Source organism: Strigops habroptila, chromosome Z, assembly GCF_004027225.2.
Source record: "Strigops habroptila isolate Jane chromosome Z, bStrHab1.2.pri, whole genome shotgun sequence".
Lineage (NCBI taxonomy): Eukaryota > Metazoa > Chordata > Aves > Psittaciformes > Psittacidae > Strigops > Strigops habroptila.
Window position 1 is genome coordinate 73,266,791 of NC_044302.2, and position 17,234 is coordinate 73,284,024.

A 17,234-nucleotide genomic window follows, 5' to 3' on the forward strand; every position below is an offset into this window, starting at 1 on the left:
TGTTTCTGTTATCTTCAGACCCTTTGTTTCAAAAGCCATTGAAAGTAGAGTTACTGAATTATCTCCAAATGATTAGAGCACTTAGCATGTACTTCCCAGTGCACAGTTATATGCTTCAGGCAATTGCTATTTTTATTTGAAAATCTGTGAACAGTTGCAGGAGTTTCCTGTCTCTGGTTTAACAAATTATGAATGTGGTCTGATTTCTCTATCTTCCCTTGTCTTTTTATGAACAGAAGATGCAAGCCTTCCATCCCTGATTTTATTGTTGTCATCTATGTTTCCCCCCTGACAATTTTTCCATACAGTGCTTTTTGTAGATACTTTCTCCACTTGCTGGTGTGTGCATTTCTTTTAGACATCAAGAAACTACTTTATGCTTGGAGGGATTGGTTTGATCTTAAAAGGTGGAGACAAAAGTGCTTGTGTGAACTGGTTATTTGGGTTTTAGGTCCGCATGATTTTTCCTGTTACTTACCTAGTGTCAGAAGTGATCTTGTTCACAGAAGCCAAAGGACTATAACTCTGAACTTTTCAGCTAGACTGCTTCTAAAGGAAAATACATGGTCCTTAGCCTGGCTTTTTAGGCCAATGAAATTTGAGTATTTTAGGTTGTAAACCTTCTCACTTAAATCCATGCATTCCACAGTAACCCTAGGTGGTTCTCTGTGTGGAGCTTGGCTTAGTGTAGATTAACCTGAAATAGTAGGTTGAGGCTTATGTTCAGCCACTCCTCTGTTATGATTCACCAATGTGGATATTTTTATTTGCTGGAGTTAGCTAACATGAATCCTTGACAGCACTGTTGCATGCATCCAGGTGCTTCTTAAAATCTTTCAATGCTGGCCAGGTCTTTGCAACAGCTCTTGCCTGTTTAACGAAATTGGAACTATTTACTATAGTTCATGTGGCCATAAGCCAAATGAAGCTTTCCTCTCAAGTGTGGCTGTATTTTTATCTTGTCATTGGATGTTTATCTTACTTTACTTGTCCTTGTGGTTTTTGCTATGTTTGTTTTCCAGAATACAACACATTTTCAGATGTACTGAAGAGATGCTGCAGCAAAAAGAAGGAGGGCTCTGTGTTCAGTCAGCGAACAGATGAAGCATCTGCGCTTCAGTATTTTCAGGTAATGAAATTTTGGTGTCAGTTTGTGAAATCTAAGTTATTGGTTTTTGTTTGACCTCAATCAACAGATCAGTTAGAAAGATAGCTTAGGTTTATTCAGAGGGTGGTGAGGACCTTGGTAATTCAAGTACTAAGTAATTTAAGGTAGATTAGTAGAAGACGGACTTTATCTTTTTTTCTGTTTTTCCTCAACCTCTTACTTTTAGTTTTATGGCTATCTGTCTCAACAACAGAATATGATGCAGGATTTTGTGAGGACGGCAACTTACCACAGAGCTATCCTACAGAATGACGTAGATTTTGTAGACAAGGTAAGCTCTGTTGAGAGTCTTAAATGTTCAAGTATGCTGCTTAGGCTCTAAATTTCAACTTGCCCTGTAGAGCAACAGTGATCACGCTGTAGCCTTTTCTCACCTAGGACTTTGTGCATGAATGTACTAATTCATATGTGCTTTACATTATTAATGTTATTGTCAAGCACATGGATGACAATGCACGATGCTGTTGGTACATCCTCAGGGTGAATGGTGCCAAACATGAGCTACAAATTCCTTTGCTGTCTTCTGTGACAATCAGGGAACCTTCACATGTATCTTTCTTGACATTTTGGTCTGTTATTCTCATCATATGAGCATCTTAGAGCTCATATACAGAATTAGTTTCCTTATCTTAACTGTTGACTGTTTGCTATTGTGCCACATAGTCTTTTGCAAATACCCACAGAGGTATTTGAGTTTATGTCTCTTTCATGGAGATGTACACTAAATGTTTTTGCACCCCACAATCATTACAAACTGAGGAAGCACATAACTGTCTGCTCTGGCTCCACTTGTGCAAGACAAAGATTTGGAAACAATGAACAAACTTACGACTTCAGATGCCAAATTAATCTCTAAAATACATATATAGATCTTGAAGACTACTGTAATAAATATAACAATGATTATTACTTTTGCACCTGGTCCTTTGCCTCTCAGATTTTCCAAACCAGATACTTCAGCAAAAGACAAAAGAAAACTTACACTGGGGAGACATAGGATAATCTGCTGCCCAGACACCGATTAAATTGTTTTCTAATTTCTTTTGCTGTATACTCCTTGAAATGCAAAACATAGGACTAATATATTTTACAGTGTTTTTTTACTTTTTTCTGTTATTTACACTAACTAGAGACTTTCTGACCCTCTCCAGGATCAGTCCCCATGCATGCTTTTCTGTGATTCACACTTAATACAGCAACAAATTCCGTAATATATGTTATGCAGCAAAGTATCTCCTTTAGTAAGATTTTTAATTTATCAGCTTTCTAACACTGTCATTTTGATTTATGTTGTGAGGCAAAGGAGGATTGAAGTTCTAACTTTCTTTATATTGTTTTTCCATTGCATCGATTTGTGTTGTCTCTTCTTAGTCTCGCTTCTGAAGCCAGTGTTCTCAGTCCTCTCTGCCTTTTTCTGTATGCAGAATTGTACACGCCCTGTTAGCATTCTTGCCCTCTTTTTCAATGTCACCATGAATTGTGCAGCATCTGTCTTGGAACGATTGGCGGGAGTTATGCATGATAGTGTAGACAGTGCCATAGAATTGATCTGCATTGCTGAATTCTAACTTCCTAGTCATTCTTTACTGTACTTCTCATAAATCTTGACTTTTTTTTCCTGAGACTGCACCTATCTATTGAGCATTGATCTTCACCAAACAATTGATAATGGTGCCTAGGCTCTTTGTTGTTGTTGCTGATGATGATTCATTTAGAACTTGGGTGGTATATGAACAGCTTGTTTTTTCCACAAAATTACATTAATCAGCACTGAGTTTAATTTACCTGTGAATTGCCCAGTGGCCTACCTTTGCTGGCTCTCTCTGCTCTTTAATCAGTGGATGTCGTGTCACCTGCATATCTTGCTATGACACTGCTCACCTGTCAATAAAATACTAAAAACCAGCAAAAACCATTAGACTACATGTGACCTTTTGTAAGCAAATAGGCAGTTCGTAAGCAGTAGTCTCTGCTTACTAGAGACTTATGTTTTCTAGGTCTCAGTAGTCGGCTGTGACCATGTGAGCTCAGTTTATGATGTTTGGGTAGCAGACTGCAAACAAAAACGATGGAGAAAATTAAGCTGCAATTTTTAATTTTTTTTACCTTGTTGTCATTTTTTTGTCTTCTCTCCTTTTCCCTTCCTTTCCGTCATGTTTTTGTGTGCACTTTCTCTTAAAAGGAGCTTCTGACTTCAGCTTACACCAGGACAAACGGCTTTATTACATTACAGAAAAGAGTCTTTAGTTACTTATAAGCAAATACCAAACAAAACATTTCCCCTTAAATGTGTAGCCAATATTTATAGCCAAAATGAGGAGAGTTGTAAATGTGAAATTTATCTGAATTTTTTTAAGATCATTATGTTTTCGCTATGAAGTTTAGTAACAAATTCAAGTGCAGCTGATAATTTTTATTTGCCATGCAACTTGGGTAAAATGTGCTTCTTTAAAAAACTAAAGCTATCTACTTTCATAGAAATGAAACAACCCTTTATAGAAATAAAACAAATAGGTTTTCAGTCCCTGTAATTTCTTTCAGGCCTGACACAATCCTCCTCTCCTGTTTAGTCCAATAAGGCTAGTAAACTAGTGGTGTGCACAGAACTGCACTGGTTTGCTATAGGCATCAGAATCAAAACCCAAAACATGTGGTATTGGATGATACCAGCTGCGTAAGAGGAGCTTATAGGATCATTAATAGGTTAAATTTTGTACTGGAATATGTAACTTGAATATATGGTGAAAGAAACAGCGAAGAGAAAATTTTATTTGCCACTGTCTTCTTGCAAAATAGGATGCTGCCATGTTATATTGCAAAAGGCAGACTTACACTGTAGGTGGCATATCCATTCCATTTTTGCCTCTGCAGTAAGGAATTCAGGTTTTGCACACTCTTTGCCTCTATAGGAAATCTTGCTGCTGTGCAGTAGTACAGCTTGCTTGCTTTTGCTCTTGGTTTATTTATTTTCCCGACTGTCGGAGGTGCCTTGGCTTCTCTTCAGCATAGCTAATAGTAAGACTGTTACAGGCTGGGTGTTGTTGGCCACCCACCTAGAAAATGATCTCTCTTTTTCCTGATTCTGTTGGGAAATGGCAATTTTTAGAATAAATGTAGCTGAAAAAATTTAACTATCTATATTGTGGCAAAATGCTTTTCAATAAGAACCTGAGAAACCCATTGTGCTGAGACTTGATGAGTTGGAAATACAGCATCTATCCTACATCCAGAAACTATGAGGCAGGCAGAAGTATTTAAGGATGGCAGTGAGGAGATAAAAAGGTAAAAAGGATATAATTATTTTCATACCTCCATTATTGAAAGAAGTTTTATTCAACTGCTACTTCTCTTTTTATTTTCTACCTATTCTGCATCCCCCCAGCAGATTTCCTTTTGATGCCTGTTCCCTAAATTCTGTAGTGATTTATTTACAAACATTTTTGCCTATAGTGAAGGAAAATCTGGTGAGGAAGTATATTTTTTTCTTATTCTAGTTTTTGTGTGTTTTGAAAAATATTTCTGTATGAGAAAATGCAACAGGTTATCTGAGTTGTGCTGGACAAAATTAATTAGAATAGAATCATAGAATCATAGAATAGTTAGGGTTGGAAAGGACCTTAAGATCATCTAGTTCCAACCCCCCTGCCATAGGCAAGGGCACCTCACACTAAATCGTGTCACCCAAGACTCAGTCCAACCTGGCCTTGAACACCGCCAGGGATGGAAGATTCACAACTTCCTTGGGCAACCCATTCCAGTGCCTCACCACCCTCACAGTAAAGAACTTCTTCCTTATATGGAACCTGAACTTCCGCTGCGTAAGTTTGAAGCCATTACCCCTTGTCCTATCACTACAGCCCCTAATGAAGAGTCCCTCTCCAGCATCGTTGTAGGCCCCCTTCAGATACTGGAAGGCTGCTATGAGGTCTCTGCGCAGCCTTCTCTTGTCCACGCTGAACAGCCCCAACTTTCTCAGCCTGTCTTCATATGGGAGGCACTCCAGCCCCCTGATCATCCTTGTGGCCCTCCTCTGGACTTGCTCCAACAGTTCTAAGAGTAAATATAAAGGATTATACACTGGTAAGAATTGCCATATCAATATGAAGAATTCAGGCTCAGATTCATTAGATTCTGAATGAGTTCTCCTTATTCTTTTAAGCTTCAATTGGCATAAATAGTCAAACCAAGCTCTACTCCCAGTTTATCCTAAAATAGCTTACCTCTGGCAGACAGTGTTTAAATTTATCACCAAGAACCCTTTCAAAGGGTGAGAAAGTCAGACTAGAGGTAGGGATAGGTGGTGGTATACTGAACTTCAGTATTACTCTAAATCTGTATTATTTTTAAGCTTCTCTGCTCTTGACTCTTGAGGCTGTATCAGGATTGTAGCTTGGTTTCACAGTTGAAGTGCTTTGAAATCTTAGGAGGTTCCAGTTCCTTACATCACCTAATGCGCTTGTGAATTTCACATCTTGGATTAAAATTTCATGAGAATTTCAGCCACAGGGACAGGAAAACTGTCGCTCCTAGTTTTCAGTCAAGCACAAACCCATTGGAAGAACCCGAATGGTGAGATATTGTGTGAGATTTTTCTAAAAGCTGGTATTAAAATTTTGGGAAGCAAGGTACTGGTATTATACTAATTCTGGTGGGCGCTATAAAAGGGGGCGCTGCATCAAAGATCACATCAGTCACACCATTTTAACCATTTTTCTGGTAGTTAGCCTCTCCTTCCATGTACTTGTGCCTCTGCAGCAGTGTTAAGTGACCTATACAACAGAATGAAGGTAGGAACTAGAGGCTTGTCTGGACCATTGCAGCAGTCGCTGGCTTTGCATCACACTATACATTGAAAAAAAATATTGGCCCTTTGAAATATTTCAGTCAACATTTTGTCTTGCAACAAGTGAGCCATGTGAGTGATGGAGAAAATGAGCCTTTGGGATTTATGTTTAACTTAGGACCTTTGAGAGGCAGCACATCAAGCAATGCAATCAAAGGTGGAATAGTAATGTGAGGAAGCAGAACGAATATTTGAACAAAGATACATAGTCTGGTTTTCTCCAAGGTACTTATCTGTCACAGAGTGATTTTTCCTTCAGAAAGACATGATTCTGTAGTCCTTCAAAGAATTATTATTGTCATGTCTTCCCTCCCTCCCCAGTGTATTCAGACTACAGTTTTGTTTCAAATTTTTCTCCTGAAGAAACTTTGTTACAAAAATCTATTTCCTCCAAACCATAACCATGACATTACCACAACAAATGAAAACAATCCACGGTCTCTTTAAAATATGCTGTTGCTGCTAAAATAATGATTAGGGGCATTAAAACACTTCATTCAAGCCTTTTGATTTTTTCAAGTGAAATTTAGTAATATTTTTGCGTAATGCCAGGCTTACTAAATGAAAGGTACAGCTATGAAAATCTAGTTACTTAAAAGAAGAATCAGGAAGTGACATTTTGATTATTTTATTTCTTTTGGTCTGCCTTTTGTTTTCAAGGTGGTCCTAGATGTTGGCTGTGGATCAGGAATCCTTTCATTTTTTGCAGTGCAGGCTGGAGCTAGAAAAGTCTATGCAGTTGAAGCCAGCGCAGTAGCAAAACACGCAGAGGTAAGTGTTTTCGACGTGAGCCAAATGTTAGAATGGTTTAGAGTGAAAATGTGAAGAGGTCTACCACTGTGCCTCAGAAAGGCTAATGCTGAAGGCTTCAGTGTGATTTTTCTATGAAGTCAGGTCTTTAATGGGTACTGCTTTTTGGAATGTAATTTTTGAAGGTGTTCTAAATGTTCTAATATGCCAAATAAATAAACCGTCTGATTGTTGTTTCTGTGAAAAACAGTGAATGGTCATAACGGTGGTTAAAATTTTTACTTTCAGAAGGGAAAAAAAATAAACCAGATGTTGTTTTCAAGGGTTATGTGCAAAAATGTTTTTTTCCTAAGACTGTTGGACATCTGTGTGATCAGGCAGTTGAGTTAGTTTCCTGCGGAGTTTGCTCAGTTGGGTCTTTCAACCTTCTTACAGAACTGTGTTCTTAGTGTTTAAAAAAGACGTGTCCAAAGAATGCACTTATTTTTAAATGGTATTTTTCAGGCATTGTATTTACTAAGCATTCTAATATGATTAAAATAAATTTAAGCACTCAAAGCAGTATTGGTAACTAAATGCCTTAGGATAAGTTCACTTCCTAAAAAGTGTTAATCCTAAATATTAGCAACAGCAAAATTCTCCAAATTTTTTCTCACAGTCTGTGCTTATTTAGATTAAGTGTGAGCATTGTTGTTATTAATTTTGTCAACACTGATCACTTCTACCTGAGTTTTTAAAATAGTTTTAATATGAAAAAGGGTGAAAAGTAGTGAAGTGGAGGTTTTTCTTCTTACACCTAGAAAAAATTTGCAGTACCTAGATGTTAATTTTTCCTTTTGCTTTACTGATCTAAAATATAAATGTTCATGGGCATCATTAGGAGTCCATAGTTCCTCAAAATCCACACAATGAATATGCAGCAATTTACTGAATGTTCCTCCTGCATGTCCTGGTGCAGCAGTCCAGCCTCGCTCTTGCTGAAGGCTGGCAAACACCAATGGTCAACTGTAACATTGTGAAGGAAATGGGTTGCTGTTGGAAATTGAGATAAGCTGGTTAGGTCTTAAAGAAGAAAATGTGGATATTAGACATTTTTACTTCTCTCCTGATAGAAGTAGTTATTCATGTATAAATTCTTTCATTCTAGATTGAATACAGGACTCTATAATCTCTCATGTACATTTTCATTAATTTTTGTATTGAGGAAGAGTGTTGTTCCATACAATCATTTCCTACTTCCACCTTATTTGTGTTGCTGTTGACAAATGTTTTCCAGATATGTGCGTGTTACTTTCGGAATTGGCGAGGATGTAGCCAATTCCTAGCTAGCCTAACTTAGCATATACATACTGAAAGAACATTTCTATTTTCTTATTATAATTTGTTAATTAGAAAGATTCTTTGTAATTAAAGTGGTTCTTTCTTGATTTTTCGTCAATGTGTCAAATGTATCAAAAGCATTAAAATGTTATGAAAGGTATATGAAAGTATATATGAAATATATATATAATATATATGAGTTATGGAAAGTATATGAAAGGTATCTCAGAGGGAAAGGTGGAGGGTGGTTCTTATTTCACACAGGAATTTGTAAACAGATATGATATTGTACAATATCTTTGTTTCCTGATAGACAGAAGTTTTATTTATGAAAGCATAATAAAAAGAGCAAAAGGAACTTACTCTTCCTGGTAGTCATACAATGTCTAGTAGCGAGTATAATGTGTATGGGTTTTTTAATATTTTGGTCACAGGTTTGAAACTGTGACTTCGGAAATCCAGTCAGAAGTAAACAAAATCACTAGTTATGAAATGGCACATGCTGCATCTCTAGTGTATCAAATACTGAGTATTTTTTTATGCAATGTAAATGTGAGTAATATGTCTGATATATTACTGATAGAGAAATATCTTACTGATAGAGAAATAGCATTAATCCATTGGGTTTAGAAATTGGATTGCTTTTTCTTCTGGGTTGATGAAATGATAAACAGCTTAAAAAAATGGTTGACAAAGAGAAGTAAAGAACCTTAAGCAGCTATAGATACTGGGGAATACTGACTATAATGTCAGTCTCAGTTTGATAATTCATAAATTTTTAGTCATTTTCTTTTCCTTCTACTTCCCCAACTAGGACTCAGTTTTCATAAGAAATATAATATAGTCCTAATTTCTGTGAAAACTTGTTCACTCATGAATTGTACTGCAAATCAGCTGATCTAGTAACACATAAGATGTTTTAGGAATTTAAGTTCATTCAGTATAAAGATGGTTAGCCTTAGGTACACTACTTATCATCTTTTAATATTCCACAGTAGGATTTCATTAGTACGGTTTGTCAAGTATCTGGATTATAAGAAAACCATTACTTTCCATCCATTTATTATCTCATTTCTGTATGGACTTATTATATTTCATCTGTTTCAGATACGTGTAATAATATTGAATGTGAGCTTAACAAATCTTGTTCTTTTTCTTTTTCCTATTTTAATACAGAACACTTGAAACCAATGCAATGAACTACTGACTGAATGAAAATTATACAAATTAATGCTTTTTATTGATAGATTTGTTGGGTTTACAGTAAATTCCTCTTTATAGTTGGAAGTTTATTTTGAAGGAACAAGATTAAAAATTTAGCACTACAATGCAGTTACCTGAAATCAGGTATCTATTAGACAGTGTTGAAAACTGTGTCCTGCATAAATATGTGCAATGGTAGAGTATCTGAAAAGTGCGCTGGAGGGAAAATTCATACCAGCTGCTGTATTAGGAAACATCCTGGTTGTTGCTTTGCTCTCATTTATTTTAGGTATTCGCTGGAGAATATCTGATGTCTGCATCACTGTGTTCTGTGAAGTATTTGGGTGGCTTTTCTGTCTGGTATTCATGTACCCAAGGCTTACCTGCTGTCTTTTTGTCCTGTTTCAAAATCTTCAGGAGAGGAGAGAGAAACCCTGTGTACCTTTATCATGACTCTGCACCCGTTTTTCTTCTGTTCTATGACTCCTTATTTTGGAGATACAACTGTTGACAGGTGGCTCCTGCCACATGCAGTCCATGGTAGAGGAAGAAATTTGAAACACATCTTGCCTAACAAACCAGTTTGTAATAGTGAGCAAGTGCCCTTCAGCGGTATGTGCATGACGTGAGGATGAAAGCAATCTCAATCTGCTGATTTCACTAATGCAGTAAATCCTTTGCCCAAAAAATAGTGGAGAGCAGAAGATAGAAGGCTGAAAGTGGCTGGTGCTGGTAGCTATATTGTCTAAACACAAAATGTGATTCTAAGCAGCCTATCCAGGACCAAGGGGAAACATTAACGTTAACAGACTGGAAAAAAATATCTACATGGAGCATTTGGATAAACAGAAAGAAAGGGCTACTGTGAATGAGGAAAATCTGACTGTATTGTGTAGGTCAGCTAGCGATGGGATCATTAAAAGTAAAAATAATTACTTCTGGTGAAATCCTTCACTGTCAGTCATGATATGGGACATGAATAGTGATTTGTTACATCTAAGACTGCTATTTAATCTGTTGCAATAGCCAAACAAGAAAATTAATTTAATGAAAGACAATTAACCTTGAGTGGACTGTGTTACGACTCCTGTGGGGGTGCTCATGTATGAGTGGATTCAGTTTGCCTGCAAGATACAGGAATTTAGAAAAGCATTTGATGTGCACTCAGGGCAGTCTGGCAAAGATTCTGTCTCAAGCACCATAATGTTTGCAGTTATTTGCTATGTAGTGTTTAGGTGATACTTGTGGGCACCTTACTATCTTCTGTGAAGTAAACAAATCTGCATCTGTTATTGTTTTCTGTTATTTAAAGACTTTAACTGTGTTTAATCATGTGGTAAGTTGTTTGGCTTATTTGGTATATCAGATGCTGCGTGGTGGGGTTTATATGGTTTGGTGATAATGCACACTAAAAATGAAAGGAGGGTAGATTCATACAAGATATAAGGAAGAAATATTTTATAATGAGCCTGCTTTCAGAGTGTTCTGAAATCCAGGAGAATAATGAGAGAATGTGGCTGTTGAAAATAACACACTCCTTTCAGTCACTGACAAAATTATAAGCTGCTGGGTGGAACTTTTTTTTTTCTGTTTGTTTTTTTTTTTTTAACTTTCGTGAAAGCTATGAAATATTGAAAGTACTCCTTTTGTTCAAACACATTATGCTGACCACAACCGGGTGATTGCAGGAATTCATGAATTACTGTGTGGAGGTGAAAACATTGCCAACACACCCACTCAGATATACCTCCTCTCCTTTTGCCACAGATTTGCTATTGATTTCCAAAGGCACTGAGTCTAAAAGCCATACTGCCATCGCCCTTTGCTGTTTGTTCTTCATTTGCAATAAGATTTTTTTTAACAGGCACAAAAATTGCTAGTATTAAATTAGTAAAAACAGCAAGCTGTCAGATGAAGGTATGGGTTGATTTCAGTCTAAAAGATGAAGAAATAGTTTGTTTAAGGCATAACTTTTAAATGGCATGGACAAAATACCTGCCTGAGCAGCAAAGTCATATTGGTGATGGCAGAAATAATGTGCTGTGTTTAAAACCCTCCATTTGTGAAGGTGCTGCAGAGGGTGAATTAACTCAGTAATACTGTCAAGAATAAGGTCAGTTCAAACAAGATGGAGGTGGCTGGGACAAAAGTTAGTTTATAGCTGTTAGCTTATAGCCTTTTTGAACTCATTTATTTATGTATTTATTTATTCATATGATTATTTTTAAAATTCAGGTTTGCACTAATATTGCCTGAAAGTAGAAGTTAACAGTATTTTATGTGCATTTAGAATCATAGAATCATAGAATCGTTAGGGTTGGAAAGGACCTTAAGATCATCTAGTTCCAACCCCCCTGCCATGGGTAGGGACACCTCGCACTAAACCATGTCGCCCAAGGCTCTGTCCAACCTGGCCTTGAACACCGCCAGGGATGGAGCATTCACAACTTCCTTGGGCAACCCATTCTAGTGCCTCACCACCCTCACTGTAAAGAACTTCTTCCTTATATCTAATCTAAACTTCCCCTGTTTGACTTTGAAGCCCTTACTCCTTGCCCTACCACTACAGTCCCTAAGGAAGAGTCCCTCCCCAACATCCTTATAGGCCCCCTTCAGATACTGAAAGGCTGCTATGAGGTCTCTGCGCAGCCTTCTCTTGTCCACGCTGAACAGCCCCAACTTTCTCAGCCTGTCTTCATATGGGAGGCGCTCCAGCCCCCTTATCATCTTCGTGGCCCTCCTCTGGACTTGCTCCAACAGCTCCATGTCCTTTTTATGTTGAGGACACCAGAACTGTACACAGTACTCCAAGTGAGGTCTCACAAGAGCAGAGTAGAGGAGCAGGATCACCTCCTTCGACCTGCTGGTCACGCTTCTTTTGATGCAGCTCAGGATATGGTTGGCTTTCTGGGCTGCGATCGCACACTGCGGGGTCATGTAAGCTTCTCATCAACCAACACCCCCACGTCCTTCTCTGCAGGGCTGCTCTGAATCTCTTCTCCACCCAGCCTGTAGCAGTGCCTGGGATTGCCCCGACCCAGGTGTAGGACCTTGCACTCGGCTTGGTTAAACTTTGTAAGATTGGCATCGGCCCACCTCACAAGCATGTCAAGGTCCCTCTGGATGGCATCCCTTCCCTCCAGCGTATCAACTGAACCACACAGCTTGGTGTTATTGGCAAACTTGCTGAGGGCGCACTCAATCCCACTGTCCATGTTGCCGACAAAGATGTTGAACACGACTGGTCCCAATACCGATCCCTGAGGGACACCACTCGTTACTGTTTTCCAACTGGACATCGAGCCATTTACACAACTCTTTGTGTGCGGCCATCGAGCCAGTTCTTTATTGACCAGTGGTCCATCTGTCAAATTGATGTCTCTCCGACTTAGAGACAAGGATGTCGTGCGGGACAGTGTCGAATGCTTTGCACAAGTCCAGGTAGATGACGTCAACTGCTCTGCCACTGTCCATCAGTTCTGTGGCCCCATCATAGAAGGCCATGAAATTGGTCAGGCAGGATTTCCCCTCAGTGAAACCATGTTGGCTGTCACCAGCCACCTCTTTGTTTTTTATTTGGTATAATACACTTGTGTTCTTATTATTTCTGTTACTTCTGTGGAATCTAGAATCTTCCTCTTGTACAAAAGAGATGTGTAGAATTTGTGGAAGACTACCTCTCGAATATTTAATGTCAATTAATTGATTGTTGCTTTTCTTCATGTGATAATGAGCCACTAACCAGAGTTCATCAATGCACGGTAAATTTCAGTTTCAGAAAAATGATCTCTGAGTTTAAAAACTAATTTCAAAAAAATTAAATGTTAGAAATCTTCAAAACGAGCTTTTCATTGCCACCAAACCAGCTAGATATGCACTGTTAGCTAACTCAGCTGTAATAATGACCAAAAAAATAGCTACCATAAGACAAGCGATCTTCTCCCTGAAATAAATCAACATCCTAATGCATGTGAAATACTTGCTTCCACTGGCATTCATCGGCTTCCTGACAATCTCGATACACAGTCTGAGATTTTGGCAGATGCAGAATTGCCTTTATTTTTCAGATCACTATCAGAGTGTATTGGTGGGGCACGAATTTTGTGTGAATAAGCACACGTTTCTGTTCACTGAGGTTCTGGCTAAAACTAGCATCAGCTAAATTCTTTTTGAACATGCAGCTTCTGTCTCAGTTAAGCTTCAGAATGACAAAAGCACATGGAACTTCAGCTTTCTCAAGTCATGGCTACACTCTAAAGGAGAGGATTAGTACTGACAGTGGTTTTTTGAGGTTTTATTTTTGCTGTATCTAAAGGTAGGAAAACAAATAAACACTGATAATTTTTTTTAAGTTGTGTAATAATAATAATAATAATACAGAATAGCAATTTCTATCTGTCTCCATGCTATTATTTCCAGTAAAAATTTTCATAATATAATCATCTCCACTGCATGAGATATTGCAATGTTCTGCTGCCCTCTAGCAAACTGTGAGGTATCTACCATAGCCTGTGAGGGTCTGAAACGATTTAGGCTTCTCTCCTTTGTACGTCCATGCTGTCACAGAGCTGTTATTTCACTTAGTTATTTTTAGATTTGGAGTTCATCTGTGAGCAAAACAGTAATTTAATTTCCAAAATGAAACTATGTCACGTGTCTGCTCACATGGCCTCTGCTCTAAAGAATTTTTAAAGCAAAATCTGTCCACCTGTTATTAGAAATGGATACAAACACTTGTCAGTAAAAGAAGCAGCAATGTTATTTACCTAATTGGTAGCATGCTAGGGTACAATGATCTCTGTTTTGTTTAGTAGTTTCATTATCATTTTAACATGTCATTTATGTTAGCAAGTTATGGCTGGAAATCATTAACTGCATTACTCATTCAAGCTTTAATGCAAATCCTTCACACAGATGTTATACTTGCTAGGTTTACTATAAGCAAAGGTGGTGTTAAAATTCCACTGGTGAGTGTGGAGAAGGTATTTAACAGCTAGCATTCAACTCCATTTGAAGGAAGCTAAGTAATTCAGATATTTGATATAGGACCATAAAATTGTTAGGACTTGATGAAGTATTCTGGTCTCTTCTATATGTTGTTCTGAGTTGATTTTTTACTAACTGCTTTAGCATATTCACATATCAGTGGATTAGCTAATAACAACATTAATCTTTCTCTAGTTAGAATGAGTGGAAAGTATCATCACTGTTACCTAAGGCCCAGTCTGTTTTGGAAAAGGTTTGCTGAAGTAATTATATACACTTCTATTGATGTTACAATTACATCAATGCAAGTACAACTGAGAAGGAGTTTTTTATTACTTACTGGATTGTGTATACTTGTTTTTCCTGGTATCTCTGGATATCAATACAAATCTCCTACTGTGCTGCTGCAAAGGATGCTTCACTTTCTCCCAGCAGACACCTCAGATTAGTGTTAAATAATTGTTTCTTTATAAGTTTGTGCCAGAAGAACCCAGATTCTGCTATTATTTAAAAGCAAGAGGTTTAGATACTTCCCCATATGTCTGAGTATGATATGCATCTATTTGTAGATATATAGAGGCTTTGAAAAGGTTGTTCTTTTTCTTAGACTTAACTTGCTGTATCAAACATAAAATTTTAGGTCCATTTCTGCTAGTCACTAAACATTTTTCCCCAAGGTTCACTATGCCCATGCAAGTGAATAAATCTCCAGTATCCCAGCTGTAAGTACTAGCCCATTCAAATGCATTCATGTGAATATAGTGCTATGCTCCATTTATGCTTAGAAAATACTCACTGCAAACTTTTCAGCTCTAGGGTTTCTTCATCCTGCCATGACTATGTAACTTATTCAAGAACAGTATTTCTAAAAACGCAGAGACTTGTGAAGACCCTTTCTTTGTAATCTTTCGTATTGAATTAAAATACCTACGTCTTCCTGGTAGGTAGTTTTTTTCTTGCAGATACCGATTACTGTAATCTCTTACAGGACAACAGTACTTGTACTGTCACTTGCTGATTCCACACAATGTATTTCTTTGAGTTTGCTCCAGTGAGCCCTAGTCTTAGAAATTTTGGTGTAGCAACGAAAAATATTTCAATTTTATTCTGATTAACAGACAGAGGTAATTGGTTTATGTTATAAGGGGTTTAACGCTTGTTAAAGATCTCTGATATAAATTCTGCTGATCAAAGGAGTCAAAACTTGCTGTGTGCTTTTGTTTTTCCTCCAGTTGTTGGTGAGAAGCAACAACCTTTCTGACAAGATCATAGTTCTGTCTGGAAAAATTGAGGAGATTTCCCTGCCTGAGAATGTTGATGTGGTAATTTCTGAACCGATGGGTTATATGCTGTTCAATGAACGGATGTTGGAAAGTTACCTCCATTCCAAAAAATGGTTGAAGACACGTGGTGAGTGTGTCATACCCTTTCTCTGCATAGAGAAAGCAAAATAAAAAGCTTCTGAAAAAAAGAAAAAAATACTTGAATTGGTAGTCCAGGATTGTCTGATTTTATACCCTCATTCTAGCTTTACCACCAACATCTAGGGGGCCCAGGGGAATTAACAGGATGATACAGCCACCATTACTATTGTACCGTCCTGTGACTTCTTGCTGTTTCACAATGGAAATAGCTTTGAAGTTCTCTTCTATACATTGTTCTAGATTGGGTTTTTTACTAACTGCTTTAGCATATTCACATTTCAGTAAGCCATATATTAATAAAACTAAATGTTAAGGTATCTGAAGTGTATGAAAATTGCTTCTTCTGAACAAGTGGTCTCCTGCTATTGAAGACATCCCTCTAGAGATGTCTGCGGGACTATACAATTACAGCATATCCTGAGTTGGAAGGGACTCACAAGGATCAGCAAGTCCAACTCCTTACCTCACATAGAACAACCTTAGCATTAAACCATTTATTTAAAAGCATTGTCCAAACGCGTCTTGAACACTTGGCTTTCTGCTTTATGTTGTCTGCTGTGTACTAGGAATGATGTTCCCAACATTCGGTGACATTCATTTGGCTCCTTTTTCTGATGAGCAGCTGTACATGGAACATTTCTCCAGAGCCAATTTTTGGTAATGACTATTTGTTATTTTATTTTTATCAAAGATTCAGTAGAGGTTAAAAATTAAATCAGTTCTTTGATTAAGCATAAGCTATCTGTCAACACTGAAATAGAATGCTTTTATGTTTTCTGTGTTCACTGTTGCTCTGACCTAAAGTCATACTGTTTATTGTGCAAGTCTGAAGGATCTCTGAGGAGGGCTACAGCTGATTTGGTCTTGTTTTGAAAGATGAATGTGAATCAGGTGCTAGTGCTTCCTTTGCTATACCAAAGTGTATTATTCTACAGATGGTGATCATTGCCTGAAGTCCCAGGTGCATAAGCGCAGGAAAAATTCCGTGGCAGTCTTCACAGAGAATAAGTATTAATTCCCAAGTCCTGAACAAATTCCAATTTGGTAGTTATTTTCTGTCAACCTAATTTTTTCATGCAGCTTTAGGTAGAAGTTGTACTCCTTTTGCCTTGGAGTGTCCTACTGCTACTATCCACTGTTGAGCTGTTGCTGTGCTCTATCTAGGAGGAAACAGTTACAGCGATATTCTAATGAGGAGAAATTGAGATGATTCCATTTCAGCAAAGGGCACATTTATTTATAAACTTCTCCAGTTCTTCATGTGATACGTATCAGTTATTTTATAGATTATTATTTAAAGGTTTTGTATAAAAGGTACTGTGGAACTCCAGGGTTAACTATTTTTAAATCTTCTGGAAGATTGTAACTGCAGTCTTTCAACTGTTCTTTCAGCTTGTGATGTGGAATTAATGTGAACATTAAGTGGTCTTCATCAACCTATTAGTTGGTTTCTTAGATTAAAGACAGTTTTCTTCCATGCCCAGATGTCCTGGGCACCAGGTTATGGTATAACTGCTTATATTTAGAAGGTTTCTTCTGG

The 17,234-nt window shown here is 37.6% G+C and overlaps 1 protein-coding gene across 2 annotated transcripts in view; it reads left to right on the forward strand.

Moving 5' to 3' along the window:
• The window catches only part of LOC115619779 (histone-arginine methyltransferase CARM1-like), a 63,633-nt gene that overhangs the window by 31,084 nt on the left and 15,315 nt on the right, over window positions 1-17,234 (forward strand). For both annotated transcript variants that reach the window (XM_030512629.1, XM_030512630.1), the window contains exons 3-7: window positions 1,023-1,129; window positions 1,335-1,439; window positions 6,672-6,782; window positions 15,503-15,680; window positions 16,261-16,351. In XM_030512629.1, coding sequence (XP_030368489.1) covers window positions 1,023-1,129; window positions 1,335-1,439; window positions 6,672-6,782; window positions 15,503-15,680; window positions 16,261-16,351 — 592 coding nt within the window. The remainder of the gene's footprint in view (window positions 1-1,022; window positions 1,130-1,334; window positions 1,440-6,671; window positions 6,783-15,502; window positions 15,681-16,260; window positions 16,352-17,234) is intronic.